This window comes from Coturnix japonica, unplaced genomic scaffold, assembly GCF_054131305.1.
Source record: "Coturnix japonica strain WE unplaced genomic scaffold, WE-NBRP24 Scf136, whole genome shotgun sequence".
NCBI lineage: Eukaryota > Metazoa > Chordata > Aves > Galliformes > Phasianidae > Coturnix > Coturnix japonica.
This window is the reverse complement of record NW_028189039.1, coordinates 35,804-57,783: the sequence shown is the minus strand read 5'-3', so window position 1 is coordinate 57,783 and position 21,980 is coordinate 35,804. Positions and strand designations below refer to the sequence as shown.

The 21,980-nt window shown below is 51.9% G+C and overlaps 2 protein-coding genes across 2 annotated transcripts in view; one reads left to right on the top strand and one right to left on the bottom strand.

Moving 5' to 3' along the window:
• The window catches only part of RENBP (renin binding protein), a 40,014-nt gene extending 24,684 nt beyond the window's left edge, over window positions 1-15,330 (top strand). The window contains exons 9-11 of the mRNA XM_085535587.1: window positions 8,283-8,414; window positions 13,114-13,201; window positions 15,141-15,330. Of these exons, the coding sequence (XP_085391713.1) occupies window positions 8,283-8,414; window positions 13,114-13,201; window positions 15,141-15,214 (294 nt within the window). The 3' untranslated portion in view covers window positions 15,215-15,330. The remainder of the gene's footprint in view (window positions 1-8,282; window positions 8,415-13,113; window positions 13,202-15,140) is intronic.
• A 671-nt stretch (window positions 15,331-16,001) lies between these two features.
• LOC146751109 (uncharacterized) lies at window positions 16,002-18,916 on the bottom strand. Its single transcript, XM_085535586.1, is given in 3 exon segments — window positions 16,002-16,027; window positions 18,033-18,359; window positions 18,362-18,916. Coding segments are annotated over 3 exon segments (678 nt in total). The 5' UTR covers window positions 18,687-18,916.
• Between the last annotated feature and the right edge of the window lie 3,064 nt (window positions 18,917-21,980).

Genomic DNA, 21,980 nt, shown 5'->3' with positions numbered 1-21,980 from the left:
TAGGGGGGTCTTGGGGTAACTGGGAGGGTCCTAGGAGCAGTTATGGGGGTAATGGGGGCAATTATGGGGGTCGTGGGGCAGTTATGGGGGTCCTGGGGGCAGTTAAGGGGGTCCTGGGGGCAGTTATGGGGGTTCTGGGGGCAATTATGGGGGTCCTGGGGGTAATTATGGGGGTTGTGGGGCAGCTATTGGGGTACTAGGGGTAATTATGGGGGTAAAGGGGGCAGTTAAGGGAGTCATGGGGCAGTTATGGGGGTCCTGGGGGTAATTATGGGGGTCCTGGGGTAACTGGGAGGGTCCTGGGGGCAATTATGGGGGGTAATGGGGGCTGTTAAGGGGGTCATGTGGCAGTTATGGGGGTAATGGGGGCAATTATGGGGGTCATGGGGCAGTTATGGGGGTAATGAAGGCAGCTACTGGGGTCTTGGGGGTAATTATTGGGGTCTTGGGGGCAGTTAAGGGGGTCCTGGGGTAACTGGGAGGGTCCTGGGGGCAGTTATGGGGGTAATGGGGGTAATTATGGGGGTCTTGGGGGCAATTATGGGGGTCCTGGGGTAACTGGGAGGGTCCTGGGGGCAGTTATGGGGTAATGGGGGTAATTATGGGGGTCGTGGTGTAACTAGGGGGGTCGTGGGGGCAGTTAAGGGGGTCGTGGGGGCAATTATGGGGGTCTTGGTGGCAGTTAAGGGGGTCCTGGGGTAACTGGGAGGGTCCTGGGGGCAGTTATGGGGGTAATGGGGGCAATTATGGGTGTCATGGGGCAGTTAAGGGGGTAATGGGGGTAATTATGGGGGTCTTGGGGGCAGTTAAGGGGGTCCTGGGGTAACTGGGAGGGTCCTGGGGGCAGTTATGGGGGTAATGGGGGCTGTTAAGGGGGTCATGGGGTAGTTATGGGGCTCATGGGGTAGTTAAGGGGGTCCTGGGGGCAATTATGGGGGTCATGGGGCAGTTATGGGGGTTGTGGGGGCAATTATCGGGGTCTTGGGGTAACTGGGAGGGTTCTGGGGCAGTTATGGGGCTCTTGGGGGCATTTATGGGGGTCTTGGGGGCAATTATGGACTCCTGGCGGCAGTAATAGGGGTCTTGGGGGCAATTAAGTGGGTAATGGGGGCAGTTATTGGGGTAATAGGGGCAGTTAAGGTGGTTCTGGGGGCAGTTAAGGGGGTTATGGGGGCAATTATGGGGGTCATGGGGCAGTTATGGGGGTCATGGGGTAGTTATGGGGGTCCTGGGGCAGTTATGGGGGTCCTGGGGGCAATTATGGGGGTCTTGGGGGCAATTATTGGGGTCTTGGGGTAACTGGGAGGGTCCTGGGGCAGTTATGGGGCTCTTGGGGGCATTTATGGGGGTCTTGGGGGCAATTATGGGGGTCCTGGGGGCAATTATGGGGGTCTTGAGGTAACTGGGAGGGTCCTGGGGGTAGTTATGGGGGTAATAGGGGCTGTTAAGGGGGTCATGTGGCAGTTATGGGGGTAATGGGGGCAATTATGGGGGTTGTGGGGGCAATTATGGGGGTCTTGGGGTAACTGAGAGGGTCCTGGGGCAGTTATGGGGCTCTTGGGGGCATTTATGGGGGTCTTGGGGGCAATTATGGACTCCTGGGGGCATTTATGGGGGTCTTGGGGGCAATTATGGACTCCTGGGGGCAGTTATGGGGGTCTTGGGGTAACTAGGGGGGTCGTGAGGGCAGTTAAGGGGGTCGTGGGGGCAATTATGGGGGTCTTGGGGGCAGTTAAGGGGGTAATGAGGGTAATTATGGGGGTCGTGGGGCAGTTATGGGGGTCCTGGGGGCAGTTATGGGGGTCTTGGGGGCAGTTAAGGGGGTCCTGGGGTAACTGGGGGGGGTCCTGGGGGCAGTTATGGGGGGTAATGGGGGTAATTATGGGGGTCGTGGGGCAGTTATGGGGGTCCTGGGGGCAATTATGGGTGTCATGGGGCAGTTATGGGGGTAATGGGGGCAGCTATTGGGGTCTTGGGGGTAATTATGAGGGGCATGGGGGCAGTTAAGGGGGTCCTGGGGTAACTGGGAGGGTCCTGGGGGCAGTTATGGGGGTAATGAGGGTAATTATGGGGCTCATGGGGCAGTTATGGGGGTAATGGGGGTAATTATGGGGGTCTTGGGGGCAGTTAAGGGGGTCCTGGGGTAACTGGGAGGGTCCTGGGGGCAGTTACGGGGGTAATGGGGGTAATTATGGGGGTCATGGGGCAGTTATGGGGGTCCTGGGGGCAGTTAAGGGGGTCCTAGGGGTAATTATGGGGGTCTTGGGGTAACTAGGGGTATCCTGGGGGCAGTTATGGGGGTAATGGGGACAGTTAAGGGGGTCCTGGGGTAACTGGGAGGGTCCTGGGGGCAGTTATGGGGGTAATGGGGGTAATTATGGGGGTCGTGGGGCAGTTAAGGGGGTCCTGGGGGCAATTATGGGGGTCTTGGGGGCAGTTAAGGGGGTAATGGGGGCAGTTATTGGGGTAATAGGGGCAGTTAAGGTGGTTCTGGGGGCAGTTAAGGGGGTTATGGGGGCAATTATGGGGGTCATGGGGCAGTTATGGGGATCCTGGGGGCAATTATGGGGGTCCTGGGGTTACTGGGAGGGTCCTGGGGGCAGTTATGGGGGTCCTGGGGGCAGTTATGGGGGTCTTGGGGTAACTAGGGGGGTCGTGAGGGCAGTTAAGGGGGTTCGGGGGGCAATTATGGGGGTCTTGGGGGCAGTTAAGGGGGTCCTGGGGTAACTGGGGGGGGGTCATGGGGGCAGTTATGGGGGGTAATGGGGGCAATTATGGGGGTCATGGGGCAGTTATGGGGGTCCTGGGGGCAGTTATAGGGGTCTTGGGGGGCAGTTATAGGAGTAATGGAGGCAGCTATTGTGATCCTGGGGGCAATTATGAGGGGCATGGGGGCAGTTATGGGGGTCCTGGGGTAACAGGGGCCATGAGTTGCCCCTGGGGGCAGTTCTAATTGCCCCAGGGGCAATTCTTATTACCCCAGGGGCAGTTATTATTACCCTGGGGTCCCATATAGCCCCATAGGGTCCCATTGAGCCCCCATAGGGTCCCATTGAGCCCCCATAGGGCAGTAGTTATTACCCCAGGGGCAGTTCTAATTGCCCCAGGGGCAACTCTTATTACCCCAGGGGCAGTTATTGTTACCCTGGGGTCCCATTGAGCCCCATAGGGTCCCATTGAGCCCCATAGGGTCCCATTGAGTCCCCATAGGGTCCCACTGAGCCCCCATAGGGTCCCATTGAGCCCCCATAGGGCAGTAGTTATTACCCCAGGGGCAGTTCTAATTGCCCCAGGGGCAATTCTTATTACCCCAGGGGCAGTTATTATTACCCTGGGGTCCCATTGAGCCCCATAGGGTCCCATTGAGCCCCCATAGGGTCCCACTGAGCCCCCATAGGGTCCCATTGAGCCCCCATAGGGCAGTAGTTATTACCCCAGGGGCAGTTCTAATTACCCCAGGGGCAATTCTTATTACCCCAGGGGCAGTTATTATTACCCTGGGTCCCATTTAGCCCCATAGGGTCCCATATAGCCCCATAGGGTCCCATTGAGCCCCCATAGGGTCCCATTGAGCCCCCATAGGGCAGTAGTTATTACCCCAGGGGCAGTTCTAATTGCCCCAGGGGCAATTCCTATTACCCCAGGGGCAGTTATTATTACCCTGGGGTCCCATTGAGCCCCATAGGGTCCCATATAGCCCCATAGGGTCCCACTGAGCCCCCATATGGTCTCATTGAGCCCCCATAGGGCAGTAGTTATTACCCCAGGGGCAGTTCTAATTGCCCCAGGGGCAATTCTTATTACCCCAGGGGCAGTTATTATTACCCTGGGGTCCCATTGAGCCCCATAGGGTCCCATATAGCCCCATAGGGTCCCATTGAGCCCCCATAGGGCAGTTGTATTACCCCATAGGGCAGTTGTATTACCCCAGGGGCAATTCTAATTGCCCCAGGGGCAATTCTTATTACCCCAGGGGCAGTTATTATTACCCTGGGGTCCCATTGAGCCCCATAGGGTCCCATTGAGCCCCCATAGGGTCCCATATAGCCCTAATAGGGTCCCATTGAGCCCCCATAGGGCAGTTGTATTACCCCATAGGGCAGTAGTTATTACCCCAGGGTCAGTTCTAATTGCCCCAGGGGCAATTCTTATTACCCCAGGGGCAGTTATTATTACCCTGGGGTCCCATTGAGCCCCATAGGGTCCCATTGAGCCCCCATAGGGTCCTATTGAGCCCCCATAGGGTCCCATTGAGCCCCCATAGGGCAGTAGTTATTACCCCAGGGGCAGTTCTAATTGCCCCAGGGGCAGTTCTTATTACCCCAGGGGCAGTTATTATTACCCTGGGGTCCCATTTAGCCCCATAGGGTCCCATTGAGCCCCCATAGGGTCCCATTGAGCCCCCATAGGGCAGTAGTTATTACCCCAGGGGCAGTTCTAATTGCCCCAGGGGCAGTTATTATTACCCTGGGGTCCCATTGAGCCCCATAGGGTCCCATTGAGCCCCCATAGGGTCCCATTGAGCCCCCATAGGGCAGTAGTTATTACCCCAGGGGCAGTTCTAATTGCCCCAGGGGCAATTCTTATTACCCCAGAGGCAGTTATTATTACCCTGGGGTCCCATTGAGCCCCATAGGGTCCCATATAGCCCCTTAGGGTCCCATTGAGCCCCCATAGGGTCCCATTGAGCCCCCATAGGGCAGTAGTTATTACCCCAGGGGTAGGTTTTATTACCCCAGGGGCAATTCTTATTACCCCAGGGGCAGTTATTATTACCCTGGGGTCCCATTGAGCCCCATAGGGTCCCATATAGCCCCATAGGGTCCCATTGAGCCCCCATAGGGTCCCATTGAGCCCCCATAGGGCAGTAGTTATTACCCCAGGGGCAGTTCTAATTGCCCCAGGGGCAATTCTTATTACCCCAGGGGCAGTTATTATTACCCTGGGGTCCCATTTAGCCCCATATGGTCCCATTGAGCCCCCATAGGGTCCCATTGAGCCCCCATAGGGCAGTTGTTATTACCCCAGGGGCAGTTCTAATTGCCCCAGGGGCAATTCTTATTACCCCAGGGGCAGTTATTATTACCCTGGGGTCCCATTGATCCCCCATAGGGTCCCATTGAGCCCCCATAGGGTCCCACTGAGCCCCCATAGGGTCCCATTGAGCCCCCATAGGGCAGTAGTTATTACCCCAGGGGCAGTTCTAATTGCCCCCGGGGCAATTCTTATTACCCCAGGGGTAGTTATTATTACCCTGGGGTCCCTTCTAGCCCCATATGGTCCCATTGAGCCCCCATAGGGTCCCATTGAGCCCCCATAGGGCAGTTGTATTACCCCATAGGGCAGTAGTTATTACCCCAGGGGCAGTTCTAATTGCCCCAGGGGCAATTGCTATTACCCCAGGGGCAGTTATTATTACCCTGGGGTCCCATTGAGCCCCATAGGGTCCCATATAGCCCCATAGGGTCCCATTGAGCCCCCATAGGGTCCCATTGAGCCCCCATAGGGAAGTAGTTATTACCCCAGGGGCAGTTCTAATTGCCCCAGGGGCAGTTATTATTACCCCAGGGGCAGTTATTATTACCCTGGGGTCCCTTCTAGCCCCATAGGGTCCCATTGAGCCCCATAGGGTCCCATTGAGCCCCCATAGGGTCCCATTGAGCCCCCATAGGGCAGTAGTTATTACCCCAGGGTCAGTTCTAATTGCCCCAGGGGCAATTCTTATTACCCCAGGGGCAGTTATTATTACCCTGGGGTCCCATTGAGCCCCATAGGGTCCCATTGAGCCCCCATAGGGTCCTATTGAGCCCCCATAGGGCAGTAGTTATTACCCCAGGGGCAGTTCTGATTGCCCCAGGGGTAGTTATTATTACCCTGGGGTCCCATTGAGCCCCATAGGGTCCCACTGAGCCCCCATAGGGCAGTTGTATTACCCCATAGGGCAGTAGTTATTACCCCAGGGGCAATTCTAATTGCCCCAGGGGCAATTCTTATTACCCCAGGGGCAGTTATTATTACCCTGGGGTCCCATTGAGCCCCATAGGGTCCCATATAGCCCCATAGGGTCCCATATAGCCCCATAGGGTCCCATTGAGCCCCCATAGGGCAGTTGTATTACCCCATAGGGCAGTAGTTATTACCCCAGGGGCAGTTCTAATTGCCCCAGGGGCAGTTATTATTACCCTGGGGTCCCATTTAGCCCCATATGGTCCCATTGAGCCCCCATAGGTTCCCATTGAGCCCCCATAGGGCAGTTGTATTACCCCATAGGGCAGTAGTTATTACCCCAGGGGCAGTTCTAATTGCCCCAGGGGCAATTCTTATTACCCCAGGGGCAGTTATTATTACCCTGGGGTCCCATTGAGCCCCATAGGGTCCCATATAGCCCCATAGGGTCCCATTGAGCCCCCATAGGGTCCCATTGAGCCCCCATAGGGAAGTAGTTATTACCCCAGGGGCAGTTCTAATTGCCCCAGGGGCAGTTATTATTACCCCAGGGGCAGTTATTATTACCCTGGGGTCCCTTCTAGCCCCATAGGGTCCCATTGAGCCCCATAGGGTCCCATTGAGCCCCCATAGGGTCCCATTGAGCCCCCATAGGGCAGTAGTTATTACCCCAGGGTCAGTTCTAATTGCCCCAGGGGCAATTCTTATTACCCCAGGGGCAGTTATTATTACCCTGGGGTCCCATTGAGCCCCATAGGGTCCCATTGAGCCCCCATAGGGTCCTATTGAGCCCCCATAGGGCAGTAGTTATTACCCCAGGGGCAGTTCTGATTGCCCCAGGGGTAGTTATTATTACCCTGGGGTCCCATTGAGCCCCATAGGGTCCCACTGAGCCCCCATAGGGCAGTTGTATTACCCCATAGGGCAGTAGTTATTACCCCAGGGGCAATTCTAATTGCCCCAGGGGCAATTCTTATTACCCCAGGGGCAGTTATTATTACCCTGGGGTCCCATTGAGCCCCATAGGGTCCCATATAGCCCCATAGGGTCCCATATAGCCCCATAGGGTCCCATTGAGCCCCCATAGGGCAGTTGTATTACCCCATAGGGCAGTAGTTATTACCCCAGGGGCAGTTCTAATTGCCCCAGGGGCAGTTATTATTACCCTGGGGTCCCATTTAGCCCCATATGGTCCCATTGAGCCCCCATAGGTTCCCATTGAGCCCCCATAGGGCAGTTGTATTACCCCATAGGGCAGTAGTTATTACCCCAGGGGCAGTTCTAATTGCCCCAGGGGCAATTCTTATTACCCCAGGGGCAGTTATTATTACCCTGGGGTCCCATTGAGCCCCATAGGGTCCCATTGAGCCCCCATAGGGTCCCACTGAGCCCCCATAGGGTCCCATTGAGCCCCCATAGGGCAGTAGTTATTACCCCAGGGGCAGTTCTAATTGCCCCAGGGGCAATTCTTATTACCCCAGGGGCAGTTATAATTACCCTGGGGTCCCATTTAGCCCCATAGGGTTCCATTGAGCCCCATAGGGTCCCATTGAGCCCCCATAGGGCAGTTGTATTGCCCCATAGGGCAGTAGTTATTACCCCAGGGGCAGTTCTAATTGCCCCAGGGGCAGTTATTATTACCCTGGGGTCCCATTGAGCCCCATAGGGTCCCATTGAGCCCCCATAGGGTCCCACTGAGCCCCCACAGGGTCCCATTGAGCCCCCATAGGGCAGTAGTTATTATCCCAGGGGCAGTTCTAATTGCCCCAGGGGCAATTCTTATTACCCCAGGGGCAGTTATTATTACCCTGGGGTCCCATTGAGCCCCATAGGGTCCCATATAGCCCCATAGGGTCCCATTGAGCCCCCATAGGGTCCCATTGAGCCCCCATAGGGCAGTAGTTATTACCCCAGGGGCAGTTCTAATTGCCCCAGGGGCAGTTATTATTACCCTGGGGTCCCATTGAGCCCCATATGGTCCCATTGAGCCCCCATAGGGTCCCATTGAGCCCCCATAGGGCAGTAGTTATTACCCCAGGGGCAGTTCTAATTGCCCCAGGGGCAGTTATTATTACCCTGGGGTCCCATTGAGCCCCATATGGTCCCATTGAGCCCCCATAGGGTCCCATTGAGCCCCCATAGGGCAGTAGTTATTACCCCAGGGGCAGTTCTAATTGCCCCAGGGGCAGTTATTATTACCCTGGGGTCCCATTGAGCCCCATATGGTCCCATTGAGCCCCCATAGGGTCCCATTGAGCCCCCATAGGGCAGTAGTTATTACCCCAGGGGCAGTTCTAATTGCCCCAGGGGTAACTAATTGCCCCCCCCTGGGGCAGTTGGAGGCGGGGATGAAGCTGTGGTGGCCGCAGCTGGAGGCCATGTTGGCGCTGCTCACGGCCTTCGCGCACACGGGAAGGACACGCTACCTGCGCCGCTTCCAACACGTGGCCCAATACGCCTGGGACAGGGTGAGAACACGCGTGTGTCATACGTGTTATGGGGTCCTATGGGGGGTATGGGGGCTTATATGGGGGCTATGGGGTCCTATGGGGGGGTTATGGGGGCTTATATGGGGGCTGAAGGGTCATATATGGGATCCAATACACGTGCTGCAGGGTGAGAACACGCGTGTGTCATACGTGTTATGGGGTCCTATGGGGGGTATGGGGGCTTATATGGGGCTATGGGGTCCTATGGGGGGGTTATGGGGTCTTATGAGGGTTTTATGGGGGGGAGGGTCATATATGGGGTCCAATACACGTAGAGCAGGGTGAGAACACGCGTGTGTCATACGTGTTATGGGGTCCTATGGGGGGTATGGGGGCTTATGTGGGGTCTTATGGGGTGGAGGATCATATATGGGGTCCAATACACCCCATATATGGGGTCTTATGGGCGGGAGAGTCATATATGGGGTCCAATACCCATGGAACAGGGTGAGAACACGCGTGTGTCATACGTGTGCTATGGGATGGGGTCATTTATGGGGCCTTATGGGGGGTATGGGGGCTTATATGGGGGCTATGGGGTCCTATGGGGGGGTTATGGGGTCTTATGGGGGCTGGAGAGTCATATATGGGGTCCAATACACGTGGAACAGGGTGAGAACACGCGTGTGTCATACGTGTTATGGGGTCCTATAGGGGGTATGGGGGCTTATATGGGGTCTATGGGGGGGTTATGGGGTCTTATGGGGGGGAGAGTCATATATGGGATCCAATACACATGCTGCAGGGTGAGAACACGCGTGTGTCATACGTGTGCTATGGGATGGGGTCATATATGGGGCCTTATGGGGGGTATGGGGGCTTATATGGGGGTATGGGGTCATATATGGGGTCTTATGGGCGGGAGAGTCATATATGGGGTTCAATACGCGTGGGACAGGGTGAGGACACGCGTGTGTCATACGTGTTATGGGGTCCTATGGGGGGTATGGGGGCTTATGGGGTCCTATGGGGGGGTATGGGGTCATATGGGGGGGTATGGGGCTTATATGGGGGCTTATATGGGGGCTTATGGGGTCCTATGGGGGGGTATGGGGTCTTATATGGGGGGTATGGGAGCTTATATGGGGGCTATGGGGTCTTATGGGGTCCTATTGGGGGGTTATGGGGTCTTATATGGGGGATATGGGGTCATATATGGGGGATATGGGGGGGTATGGGGTCTTATATGGGGGCTTATGGGGTCTTATGGGGGGGTATGGGGTCTTATGGGGTCCTATGGGGGGGTATGGGGTCTTATATGGGGGGTATGGGGTCTTATATGGGGGCTTATGGGGATTATGGGGGGATATGGGGTCTTATGGGGTCCTATGGGGGGGTTATGGGGTCTTATATGGGGGATATGGGGTCTTATATGGGGGTATGGGGGGGTATGGGGTCTTATATGGGGTCTTATGGGGGGGTATGGGGTCTTATGGGGGGGTATGGGGTCTTATGGGGTCCTATGGGGGGGATATGGGGTCTTATATGGGGGATATGGGGGGGTATTGGGTCTTATATGGGGGCTTATGGGGTCCTATGGGGGGGTGTGGGGTCTTATATGGGGGGTATGGGAGCTTATATGGGGGCTATGGGGTCCTATGGGGGGGTATGGGGCTTATATGGGGGCTTATATGGGGGATTTGGGGTCATATGGGGGGGTATGGGGCTTATATGGGGGCTTATATGGGGGCTTATGGGGTCCTATGGGGGGTATGGGGCTTATATGGGGGCTTATATGGGGGCTTATGGGGTCCTATGGGGGGTATGGGGGCTTATATGGGGGTTATGGGGTCTTATGGGATCCTATGGGGGGGTATGGGGTCTTATATGGGGGGTATGGGGTCTTATATGGGGGCTTATGGGGTCCTATGGGGGGGTTATGGGGTCTTATGTGGGGGATATGGGGTCTTATGGGGGGTATGGGGTCTTATATGGGGGATATGGGGTCTTATATGGGGGCTATGGGGTCTTATGGGGGGTATGGGGTCTTATATGGGGGGCTATGGGGTCTTATATGTGGGTATGGGGGGCTTATAAGGGGGGGTATGGGGTCTTATGGGGTCCTATGGGGGTTTATGGGGGCTTATATGGGGGTATGGGGTCATATATGGGGTCTTATGGGGGGTAGGGTCATATATGGGGTCCAATACACGTAGAGCAGGGTGAGAACACGCGTGTGTCATACGTGTTATGGGGTCCTATGGGGGGTATGGGGGCTTATATGGGGGCTATGGGGTCCTATGGGGGGGTTATGGGGTCTTATGGGGGGGAGGGTCATATATGTGGTTCAATACGTGTGGAGCGGGGTGAGAACACGCGTGTGTCATACGTGTTATGGGGTCCTATGGGGGGTATGGGGGTTTGAGGTCATATATGGGGGTCATATGGGGGGTATGGGGTCTTATATGGGGTCTTATGGGCGGGAGAGTCATATATGGGGTTCAATACGCGTGGAGCAGGGTGAGGACACACGTGTGTCATACGTGTTATGGGGTCCTATGGGGGGTATGGGGGCTTATATGGGGGCTATGGGGTCCTATGGGGGGGTTATGGGGGCTTATATGGGGGCTGAAGGGTCATATATGGGATCCAATACACGTGCTGCAGGGTGAGGACACGCGTGTGTCATACGTGTTATGGGGTCCTATGGGGGGTATGGGGGCTTATATGGGGGCTATGGGGTCCTATGGGGGGGTTATGGGGTCTTATGAGGGTTTTATGGGGGGGAGGGTCATATATGGGGTTCAATACACGTGGAGCAGGGTGAGAACACGCGTGTGTCATACGTGTGCTATGGGATGGGGTCATATATGGGGCCTTATGGGGGGTATGGGGGCTTATATGGGGGTATGGGGTCATATATGGGGTCTTATGGGCGGGAGAGTCATATATGGGGTTCAATACGCGTGGGACAGGGTGAGGACACGCGTGTGTCATACGTGTTATGGGGTCCTATGGGGGATATGGGAGTTTGGGGTCATATATGGGGGTCATATGTGGGGTATGGGGTGATATATGGGGTCTTATGGGGGGGAGGGTCATATATGGGGTTCAATACGCATGGGACACGTTGAGAACACGCGTGTGTCATACGTGTTATGGGGTCCTATGGGAGGTATGGGGGCTTATATGGGGGCTATGGGGTCCTATGTGGGGGTTATGGGGTCATATATGGGGTCTTATGGGGGGTAGGGTCATATATGGGGTCAGATACGCATGGAACAGTGTGAGAACACGCGTGTGTCATACGTGTGCTATGGGATGGGGTCATATATGGGGCCTTATGGGGGGTATGGGGGCTTATATGGGGGTATGGGGTCATATATGGGGTCTTATGGGCGGGAGAGTCATATATGGGGTTCAATAAGCGTGGGACAGGGTAAGGACACGCGTGTGTCATACGTGTTATGGGGTCCTATGGGGGGTATGGGGGCTTATATGGGGGCTATGGGGTCCTATGGGGGTTTATGGGGTCTTATGGGGGCTGAAGGGTCATATATGGGGTCCAATACACGTGGAGCAGGGTGAGAACACGCGTGTGTCATACGTGTGCTATGGGATGGGGTCATATATGGGGCTTATATGGGGGGTATGGGGGCTTATATGGGGACTATGGGATCCTATGGGGGGGTTATGGGGTCTTATAGGGGCTGAAGGGTCATGTATGGGGTCCAATACACGTGGGACAGGGTGAGAACACGCGTGTGTCATACGTGTTATGGGGTCCTATGGGGGGTATGGGGGCTTATATGGGGGATATGGGGGGGTATGGGGTCTTATATGGGGTCTTATGGGAGGGAGGGTCATATATGGGGTTCAATACACGTGGAACAGGGTGAGAACACGCGTGTGTCATACGTGTTATGGGGTCCTATGGGGGGTATGGGGGCTTAAATGGGGGCTATGGGGTTCTATGGGGGGGTTATGGGGTCATATATGTGGTCTTATGGGGGGTAGGGTCATATATGGGGTCAGATACGCATGGAACAGTGTGAGAACACGCGTGTGTCATACGTGTGCTATGGGATGGGGTCATATATGGGGCCTTATGGGGGGTATGGGGGCTTATATGGGGGTATGGGGTCATATATGGGGGGGTTATGGGGTCTTATGGGGGTCTTATAGGGGGGAGGGTCATATATGGGGTTCAATACGTGTGGAGCGGGGTGATAACACGCGTGTGTCATACGTGTTATGGGGTCCTATGGGGGGTATGGGGGCTTATATGGGGGCTATGGGGTCCTATGGGGGGGTTATGGGGTCTTATGGGGGGGAGTGTCATATATGGGGTCCAATACACGTGGAGCAGGGTGAGAACACGCGTGTGTCATACGTGTTATGGGGTCCTATGGGGGGTATGGGGGCTTATGGGGTCCTATGCGGGGGCTATGGGGTCATATGGGGGGGTTATGGGGTCATATATGGGGTCTTATGGGGGGAAGGGTCATATATGGGGTCCAATACACGTGGAACAGGGTGAGAACACGCGTGTGTCATACGTGTTATGGGGTCCTATGGGGGTTTGAGGTCATATATGGGGCCTTATGGGGGGTATGGGATCTTATATGGGGTCTATGGGGTCCTATGGGGGGCTTATGGGGTCTTATGGGGAGGTGGGGTGGTCATACGTGTGTGCGTGTGTTTGCACACGCGTGTTCTGATCCGTGTTCCGTGTCAGTTCCGTGACCCCGTACACGGGGAATGGTTCGGTTACTTGGCCTACGATGGATCCGTCGCCCTCAGCATCAAGGGGGGACCCTATAAAGGTGGGATATTATGGGATGTAATGGGATTTAATGGGATATAATGGGATTTAATGGGATGTAATGGGATGTAATGGGATGTAATGGGATTTAATGGGATTTAATGGGATTTAATGGGATGTAATGGGATTTAATGGGATTTAATGGGATTCAATGGGATTTAATGGGATGTAATGGGATTTAATGGGATTTAATGGGATATAATGGGATGTAATGGGATGTAATGGGATGTAATGGGATGTAATGGGATGTAATGGGATGTAATGGGATGTAATGGGATTTAATGGGATTTAATGGGATGTAATGGGATCTAATGGGATGTAATGGGATATAATGGGATTTAATGGGATTTAATGGGATGTAATGGGATGTAATGGGATGTAATGGGATTTAATGGGATTTAATGGGATTTAATGGGATGTAATGGGATGTAATGGGATGTAATGGGATGTAATGGGATTTAATGGGATATATTGGGATATAATGGGATATAATGGGATATAATGGGATTTAATGGGATTTAATGGGATGTAATGGGATGTAATGGGATGTAATGGGATTTAATGGGATGTAATGGGATGTAATGGGATTTAATGGGATTTAATGGGATTTAATGGGATGTAATGGGATTTAATGGGATCTAATGGGATTTAATGGGATGTAATGGGATCTAATGGGATCCAATGGGATGTAATGGGATGTAATGGGATATAATGGGATTTAATGGGATGTAATGGGATTTAATGGGATCTAATGGGATTCAATGGGATCTAATGGGATGTAATGGGATTTAATGGGATGTAATGGGATTTAATGGGATTTAATGGGATATTATGGGATCTAATGGGATGTAATGGGATTTAATGGGATGTAATGGGATATAATGGGATGTAATGGGATATAATGGGATTTAATGGGATGTAATGGGATGTAATGGGATTTAATGGGATTTAATGGGATTTAATGGGATTTAATGGGATCTAATGGGATTTAATGGGATATAATGGGATTTAATGGGATGTAATGGGATTTAATGGGATTTAATGGGATTTAATAGGATTGAATGGGATGTAATGGGATGTAATGGGATTTAATAGGATTTAATGGGATTTAATGGGATACAATGGGATGTAATGGGATATAATGGGATGTAATGGGATATAATGGGATATAATGGGATTTAATGGGATTTAATGGGATTTAATGGGATGTAATGGGATGTAATGGGATGTAATGGGATGTAATGGGATCTAATGGGATGTAATGGGATGTAATGGGATGTAATGGGATGTAATGGGATGTAATGGGATATAATGGTATGTAATGGAATATATTGGGATATATTGGGGTATATTGGGATATACTGGGATATACTGGGATGTAATGGGATGTAATGGGATTTAATGGGATATAATGGCATATAATGGGATCTAATGGGATATACTGGGATTTAATTGGATAGAATGGGATATACTGGGATATAATGGGATATATTGGGATATAATGGGATATAATGGGATATAATGGGATATATAGGGATATAATGGGATATATTGGGATATACTGGGATATATTGGGATATATTGGGATCTAATGGGATCTAATGGGGTCTAATGGGATATACTGGGTTCTAATGGGATCTAATGGGATCTAATGGGATATAATGGGATATAATGGGATATATTGGGATATATTGGGATATACTGGGATCTAATGGAATCTAATGGGATCTAACGGGATATATTGGGATATATTGGGATGTAATGGGATATAATGGGATGTAATGGGATCTAATGGGATGTAATGGGATCTCATGGGATATAATGGGATATAATGGGATATATTGGGATATAATGGGATTTAATGGTATCTAATGGGATCTAATGGGATATAATGGGATCTAATGGGATGTAATGGGATCTAATGGGATCTACTGGTTTAGGCTGCTTCCATCTCCCGCGGACGCTGCTGATGTGTGAGGAGCTGCTGGACGAGCTGCTGACCCGTTATAAATAGGGGACCCCAAAAACCCCAAAAAGGGCCGAAAATGACCCAAAATGGAGCCCAAAAAACCCTAAAAGGGATCAAAAAACCCCAAAATGAACCAAAAAACCCCAAAATGGAGCCCAAAATCCCTGAAAATGGCCCAAATTGACCCAAAATAAGGGACCAAAATGCCCCAAAAAATGCCAAAAGGGACCAAAATGACCCAAAAAGGGCAGAAATTGCCCCAAAATGGGCCTCAAAATGACCAAAAAGGGACAAAATTGCCCCAAAATGGAGCCCAAAAAACCCTAAAAGGGATCCAAAAAAACCCAAAAGGACCGAAAATGACCCAAAAAGGGACGAAATTGACCCAAAATGGACCCCAAAAAACCCTAAAAGGGACCAAAATGACCCAAAAAGGGACAAAATCGCCCCAAAATGGGCCCAAAAAGAACCCAAAAGGGCCCAAAATGACCCAAAAAGGGACAAAATTGACCCAAAGTGGAGCCCAAAAAACCCTAAAAGGGATCAAAAAACCCTAAAATGAACCAAAAAAACCCCAAATGGAGCCCAAAATCCCTGAAAATGGCCCAAATTGACCTAAAGTAAGGGACCAAAATTGCCCCAAAAATGCCAAAAGGGACCAAAATGACCCAAAAAGGCAGAAATTGCCCCCAAAAGGGACTAAATTGACCCAAAATGGGCCTGAAAATAACCCCAAAAGGGCCGAAAATGACCAAAAAGTGTCAAAATTGTCCCAAAATGGGCCTCAAAATGACGTCAAATGGGACCAAAATGACCCAAAAAGGGACGAAATTCACCTAAAATTGAGCCCAAAAAACCCTAAAAGGGCCCAAAATGACCCAAAAAGGGATAAAATTGCCCCAAAATGGGCCCAAAAAACCCTAAAAGGGCCCAAAATGACCCAAAAAGGGACAAAATTGCCCCAAAATGGGCCCAAAAAGAACCTAAAAGGGACCAAAAAGAACCCCAAAATGGACCCCAAAAAACCCTAAAAGGGCCCAAAATGACCCAAAAAGGGACAAAATTGCCCCAAAATGGGCCCAAAAAGAACCCAAAAGGGCCCAAAATGACCCAAAAAGGGACAAAATTGACCCAAAATGGGCCTCAAAATGACCCCAAAAGGGATCGAAATGACCCAAAAAGGGACAAAATTGACCCAAAATGGAGCCCAAAAAACCCTAAAAGGGCCGAAAATGACCAAAAAGGGACGAAATTGCCCCAAAATGGAGCCCAAAAACCCCAAAAAGGGGTCAAAAAAACCCCAAAAGGGCCCAAAATGACCCAAAAAGGGACAAAATTGACCCAAAGTGGAGCCCAAAAAACCCTAAAAGGGATCAAAAAACCCTAAAATGAACCAAAAAACCCCCAAATGGAGCCCAAAATCCCTGAAAATGGCCCAAATTGACCCAAAATAAGGGACCAAAATGGCCCCAAAAAATGCCAAAAGGGACCAAAATGACCCAAAAAGGCAGAAATTGCCCCAAAATGGGCCTGAAAATGACCCCAAAAGGGTCAAAATTGTCCCAAAATGGAGCCCAAAAAACCCTAAAAGGGATCCAAAAAAACCCAAAAGGACCGAAAATGACCCAAAAAGGGACGAAATTGACCCAAAATGGAGCCCAAAAAACCCTAAAAGGGATCAAAAAACCCCAAAATGAACCAAAATGGAGCCCAAAATCCCTGAAAATGGCCCAAATTGACCCAAAGTAAGGGACCAAAATGGCCCAAAAAATGCCAAAAGGGACCAAAATGACCCAAAAAGGGCAGAAATTGACCCAAATATGGACCCGAAATGACCCTAAAAGGGCCCAAAATGACCCAAAAAAGGCTGAAATTGCCCCAAAATGAGCCTCAAAATGACCAAAAAGGGACAAAATTGCCCCAAAATGGAGCCCAAAAAACCCTAAAAGGGCCCAAAATGACCCAAAAAGGGACAAAATTGACCCAAAATGGGCCTCGAAATGACGTCAAATGGGACCAAAATGACCCAAAAAGGGACGAAAATGACCCAAAATGGAGCCCAAAAGACCCTAAAAGGGACCAAAGTGACCCAAAAAGGGATAAAATTGCCCCAAAATGGGCCCAAAAAGAACCTAAAAGGGACCAAAAAACCCCAAAAGGGACCCCAAAAAAGCCCAAAATTGCCCTAAATGACCCAAAAAGGCTGAAATTGCCCCAAAAATGACCCCAACCCCAAATGACCCCAAATAACCCCCATATAACCCCCATATAACCCCCATATAACCCCATAGAACCCCATATAACCCCATATAACCCCATATAACCCCATAGAACCCCATATAACCCCATATAACCCCATATAACCCCATAGAACCCCCATATAACCCCATATAATCCCATATAACCCCCATATAACCCCATATAACCCCATATAACGCCATTATAACCCCATATAACCCCATATAACCCCATAGAACCCCATTATAACCCCATAGAACCCCATATAACCCCATAGAACCCCATAGAACCCCATAGAACCCCATAGAACCCCATAGAACCCCATAGAACCCCATATAACCCCATATAACCCCATAGAACCCCCATATAACCCCATAGAACCCCATTATAACCCCATATAACCCCATAGAACCCCATAGAACCCCATATAACCCCATATAACCCCATAGAACCCCATAGAACCCCATATAACCCCATAGAACCCCCATAGAACCCCATAGAACCCCATATAACCCCATAGAACCCCATAGAACCCCATAGAACCCCCATATAACCCCATAGAACCCCATAGAACCCCATATAACCCCATAGAACCCCCATAGAACCCCATAGAACCCCATATAACCCCATAGAACCCCATAGAACCCCATAGAACCCCCAAATGACCCCATATAACCCCATATAACCCCCATATAACCCCATATAACCCCCATAGAACCCCATATAACCCCCATATACCCCCCATATAACCCCCATATAACCCCAAATAACCCCAAATAACCCCATAGAACCCCATAGAACCCCATATATCCCACATATAACCCCATATAACCCCATATAACCCCATATAACCCCATATAACCCCCATATAACCCCATAGAACCCCATAGAACCCCATAGAACCCCCATATAACCCCATATAACCCCCAAATGACCCCATATAACCCCATATAACCCCATATATCCCCTATATAACCCCATATAACCCCATAGAACCCCATAGAACCCCAAATAACCCCATATAAGCCCCATATAACCCCAAATAACCCCATATAACCCCATATAACCCCATATAACCCCCATATAACCCCCATATAACCCCATATAACCCCCATAGAACCCCATAGAACCCCACAGAACCCCATATAACCCCCATATGACCCCATATAACCCCATATAACCCCCATATAACCCCATATAACCCCCATATAACCCCATATAACCCCATATAACCCCAAATAACCCCATATAACCCCCATATAACCCCATATAACCCCATATAACCCCAAATAACCCCCTATAACCCCCATATAACCCCATAGAACCCCATAGAACCCCCATAAAACCCCATATAACCCCATATAACCCCCATAGAACCCCATATAACCCCATATAACCCCCATATAACCCCCATATAACCCCATATAACCCCCATAAAACCCCATAGAACCCCATAGAACCCCATATAACCCCATAGAACCCCATATAACCCCATATAATCCCATATAACCCCATATAACCCCATATAACCCCCATATAACCCCATATATCCCCTATATAACCCCATATAACCCCATATATCCCCTATATAACCCCATAGAACCCCATAGAACCCCATATAACCCCATATAACCCCCATATAACCCCCATATAACCCCATATAACCCCATATAACCCCATATAACCCCATATAACCCCCATATAACCCCATAGAACCCCATTATAACCCCATATAACCCCATATAACCCCATATAACCCCATAGAACCCCATATAACCCCCATATAACCCCATATAACCCCATAGAACCCCATAGAACCCCATAGAACCCCATAGAACCCCCTTATAACCCCATATAACCCCCATATAACCCCCATAGAACCCCATAGAACCCCATATAACCCCCATATAACCCCATAGAACCCCATAGAACCCCATAGAACCCCCAATTGACCCCATATAACCCCAAATAAACCCCAAATAACCCCAAAATGACCCCAAATAAACCCTAAATGACCCCAAAAATCTCTTGTATGTCTTCTATATAACCCATAAGCCCCGCCCCCTTTCACAAGCCCCGCCCCCTTCATCCCCATTGCCCACACTTAAGATGGCGCCGCCCTCTCCCCCTTCCTGACGTCACTTCCGCCCTACTCCCCCCCACAGTTCCCTCGGTGCCCACACTTAAGATGGCGCCGCTCTCTCTCCATTCCTGACGTCACTTCCGCCCTTCTTTCCCTCTCTTCTTCCCCCCTTCTTATTGCCCACAACTAAGATGGCGCCTCCCTCTCCACCTTCCTGACATCACTTCCGCCCGATTCCCCCCATACCAGACGTCACTTCCGCCCTCCTTCTCCCGCTCTTCCCCTCCCCATTCAACCCCATTACCCACACTTAAGATGGCGCCGCCCTCTCCTCCTTCCTTACGTCACTTCCGCCCTTCCTTTCCGGCTGTTCCAATCTCCTCCCCCCTCGGCTGTTCCCCCATTGGCCGCTCCCCCCCTTCCCCATTCATCCTTATTGCCCACAACTAAGATGGCGTCCTAAGATGGCGCCTCTCTTTCCCCCTTCTTGACGTCAGTTCCGCCCTTCCTCTTTGGCTGTTCCCCTATTGGCCGCTCCCCCCCTCCCTATTCATCCTTATTGCCCACAACTAAGATGGCGTCTCAAGATGGCGCCGCCCTCTCCCCCTTCTTGACGTCACTTCCGCCCTTCCTCTTTGGCTGTTCCAATCTCCTCCCCCCGCGGCTGTTCCATTCTCCCCCCATTCATTCCTATTACCCACACTTAAGATGGCGCCGCCCTCTCCCCTTTCTTGACGTCACTTCCGCCCTTCCTCTTTGGCTGTTCCAATCTCCTCCCCCCGCGGCTGTTCCATTCTCCCCCCATTCATTCCTATTACCCACACTTAAGATGGCGCCGCCCTCTCCCCTTTCTTGACGTCACTTCCGCCCTTCCTCTTTGGCTGTTCCAATCTCCTCCCCTCTCGGCTGTTTCCCCATTGGCCGCTCCCCCCCTCCCCATTCAACCCCATTGCCCACAACTAAGATGGCGTCCTAAGATGGCGCCTCTCTTTCCCCCTTCTTGACGTCACTTCCGCCCTTCCTCTTTGGCTGTTCTAACATTGGCCGCTCCCCCCCCCTCCTTGGTGTTCCATTCCTCCCCCATTCATTCCTATTACCCACACTTAAGATGGCGCCGCCCTCTCCCCCTTCTTGACGTCACTTCCGCCCTTCCTTTCCGGCTGTTCCAATCTCCTCCCTCTCTCGGCTGTTCCCCCCTCGGCCGCTCCCCCCCTTCCCAAATCATCCTTATTGCCATCAACTAAGATGGCGACTTAAGATGGCGCCGCCCTCTCCTCCTTCCTGACGTCACTTCCGCCCTTTTTCTTTGGCTGTTCCCCCATTGGCCGCTCCCCCCCTCCCTATTCATTGTTATTGACCCACAACTAAGATGGCGTCTTAAAATGGCGGCGCCCACTCCCCCTTCTTGACGTCACTTCCGCCCTTCCTCTTTGGCTGTTCCTCCATTGGCCGCTCCCCCCCTCCCTATTCATCCTTATTGCCCACAACTAAGATGGCGTCTCAAGATGGCGCCGCCCTCTCCTCCTTCTTGACGTCACTTCCGCCCTTCCTCTTTGGCTGTTCCCCTATTGGCCGCTCCCCCCCTCCCTATTCATTGTTATTGACCCACAACTAAGATGGCGTCTTAAGATGGCGCCGCCCTCTCCTCCTTCTTGACGTCACTTCCGCCCTTCCTCTTTGGCTGTTTTAATCTCCTCCCCCTGCGACTGTTCCATTCTCCCCCCATTCATTCCTATTACCCACAACTAAGATGGCGGCGCCCTCTCCCCCTTCCTGACGTCACTTCCGCCCTTCCTTTCCGGCTGTTCCAATCTCCTCCCCCCTCGGCTGTTCCTTCAGTGGCCCCTCCCCCCCCTTCACCATTCATCCTTATTGCCCACAACTAAGATGGCGTCCTAAGATGGCGCCTCTCTTTCCCCCTTCTTGACGTCACTTCCGCCCTTCCTCTTTGGCTGTTCCCCCATTGGCCGCATCCCACCTCCCCATTCATTCTTATTGCCCACAACTAAGATGGCGTCTTAAGATGGCGCCGCCCTCTCCCCCTTCCTGACGTCACTTCCGCCCTTCCTCTTTGGCTGTTCTAACATTGGCCGCTCTCCCCCTCCGCGGCTGTTCCATTCCCCCCCATTCATTCCTATTACCCACACTTAAGATGGCGCCGCCCTGTCCCCCTTCCTGACGTCACTTCCGCCCTTCCTCTTTGGCTGTTCCAATCTCCTCCCCCCGCGGCTGTTCCATTCTCCCCCCATTCATTCCTATTACCCACACTTAAGATGGCGCCGCCCTCTCCTCCTTCCTGACGTCACATCCGCCCTTCTCCCAGGCTGTTCTAATCTCCTCCCCCTTCGGCTGTTCCCCCATGGGCCGCTCCCCCCCCCCCATTCATCCTTATTGCCCACAACTAAGATGGCGTCTTAAGATGGCGCCGCTCTCTCCCCCTTCTTGACGTCACTTCCGCCCTTCCTTCCTGGCTGTTGTAACATTGGCCGC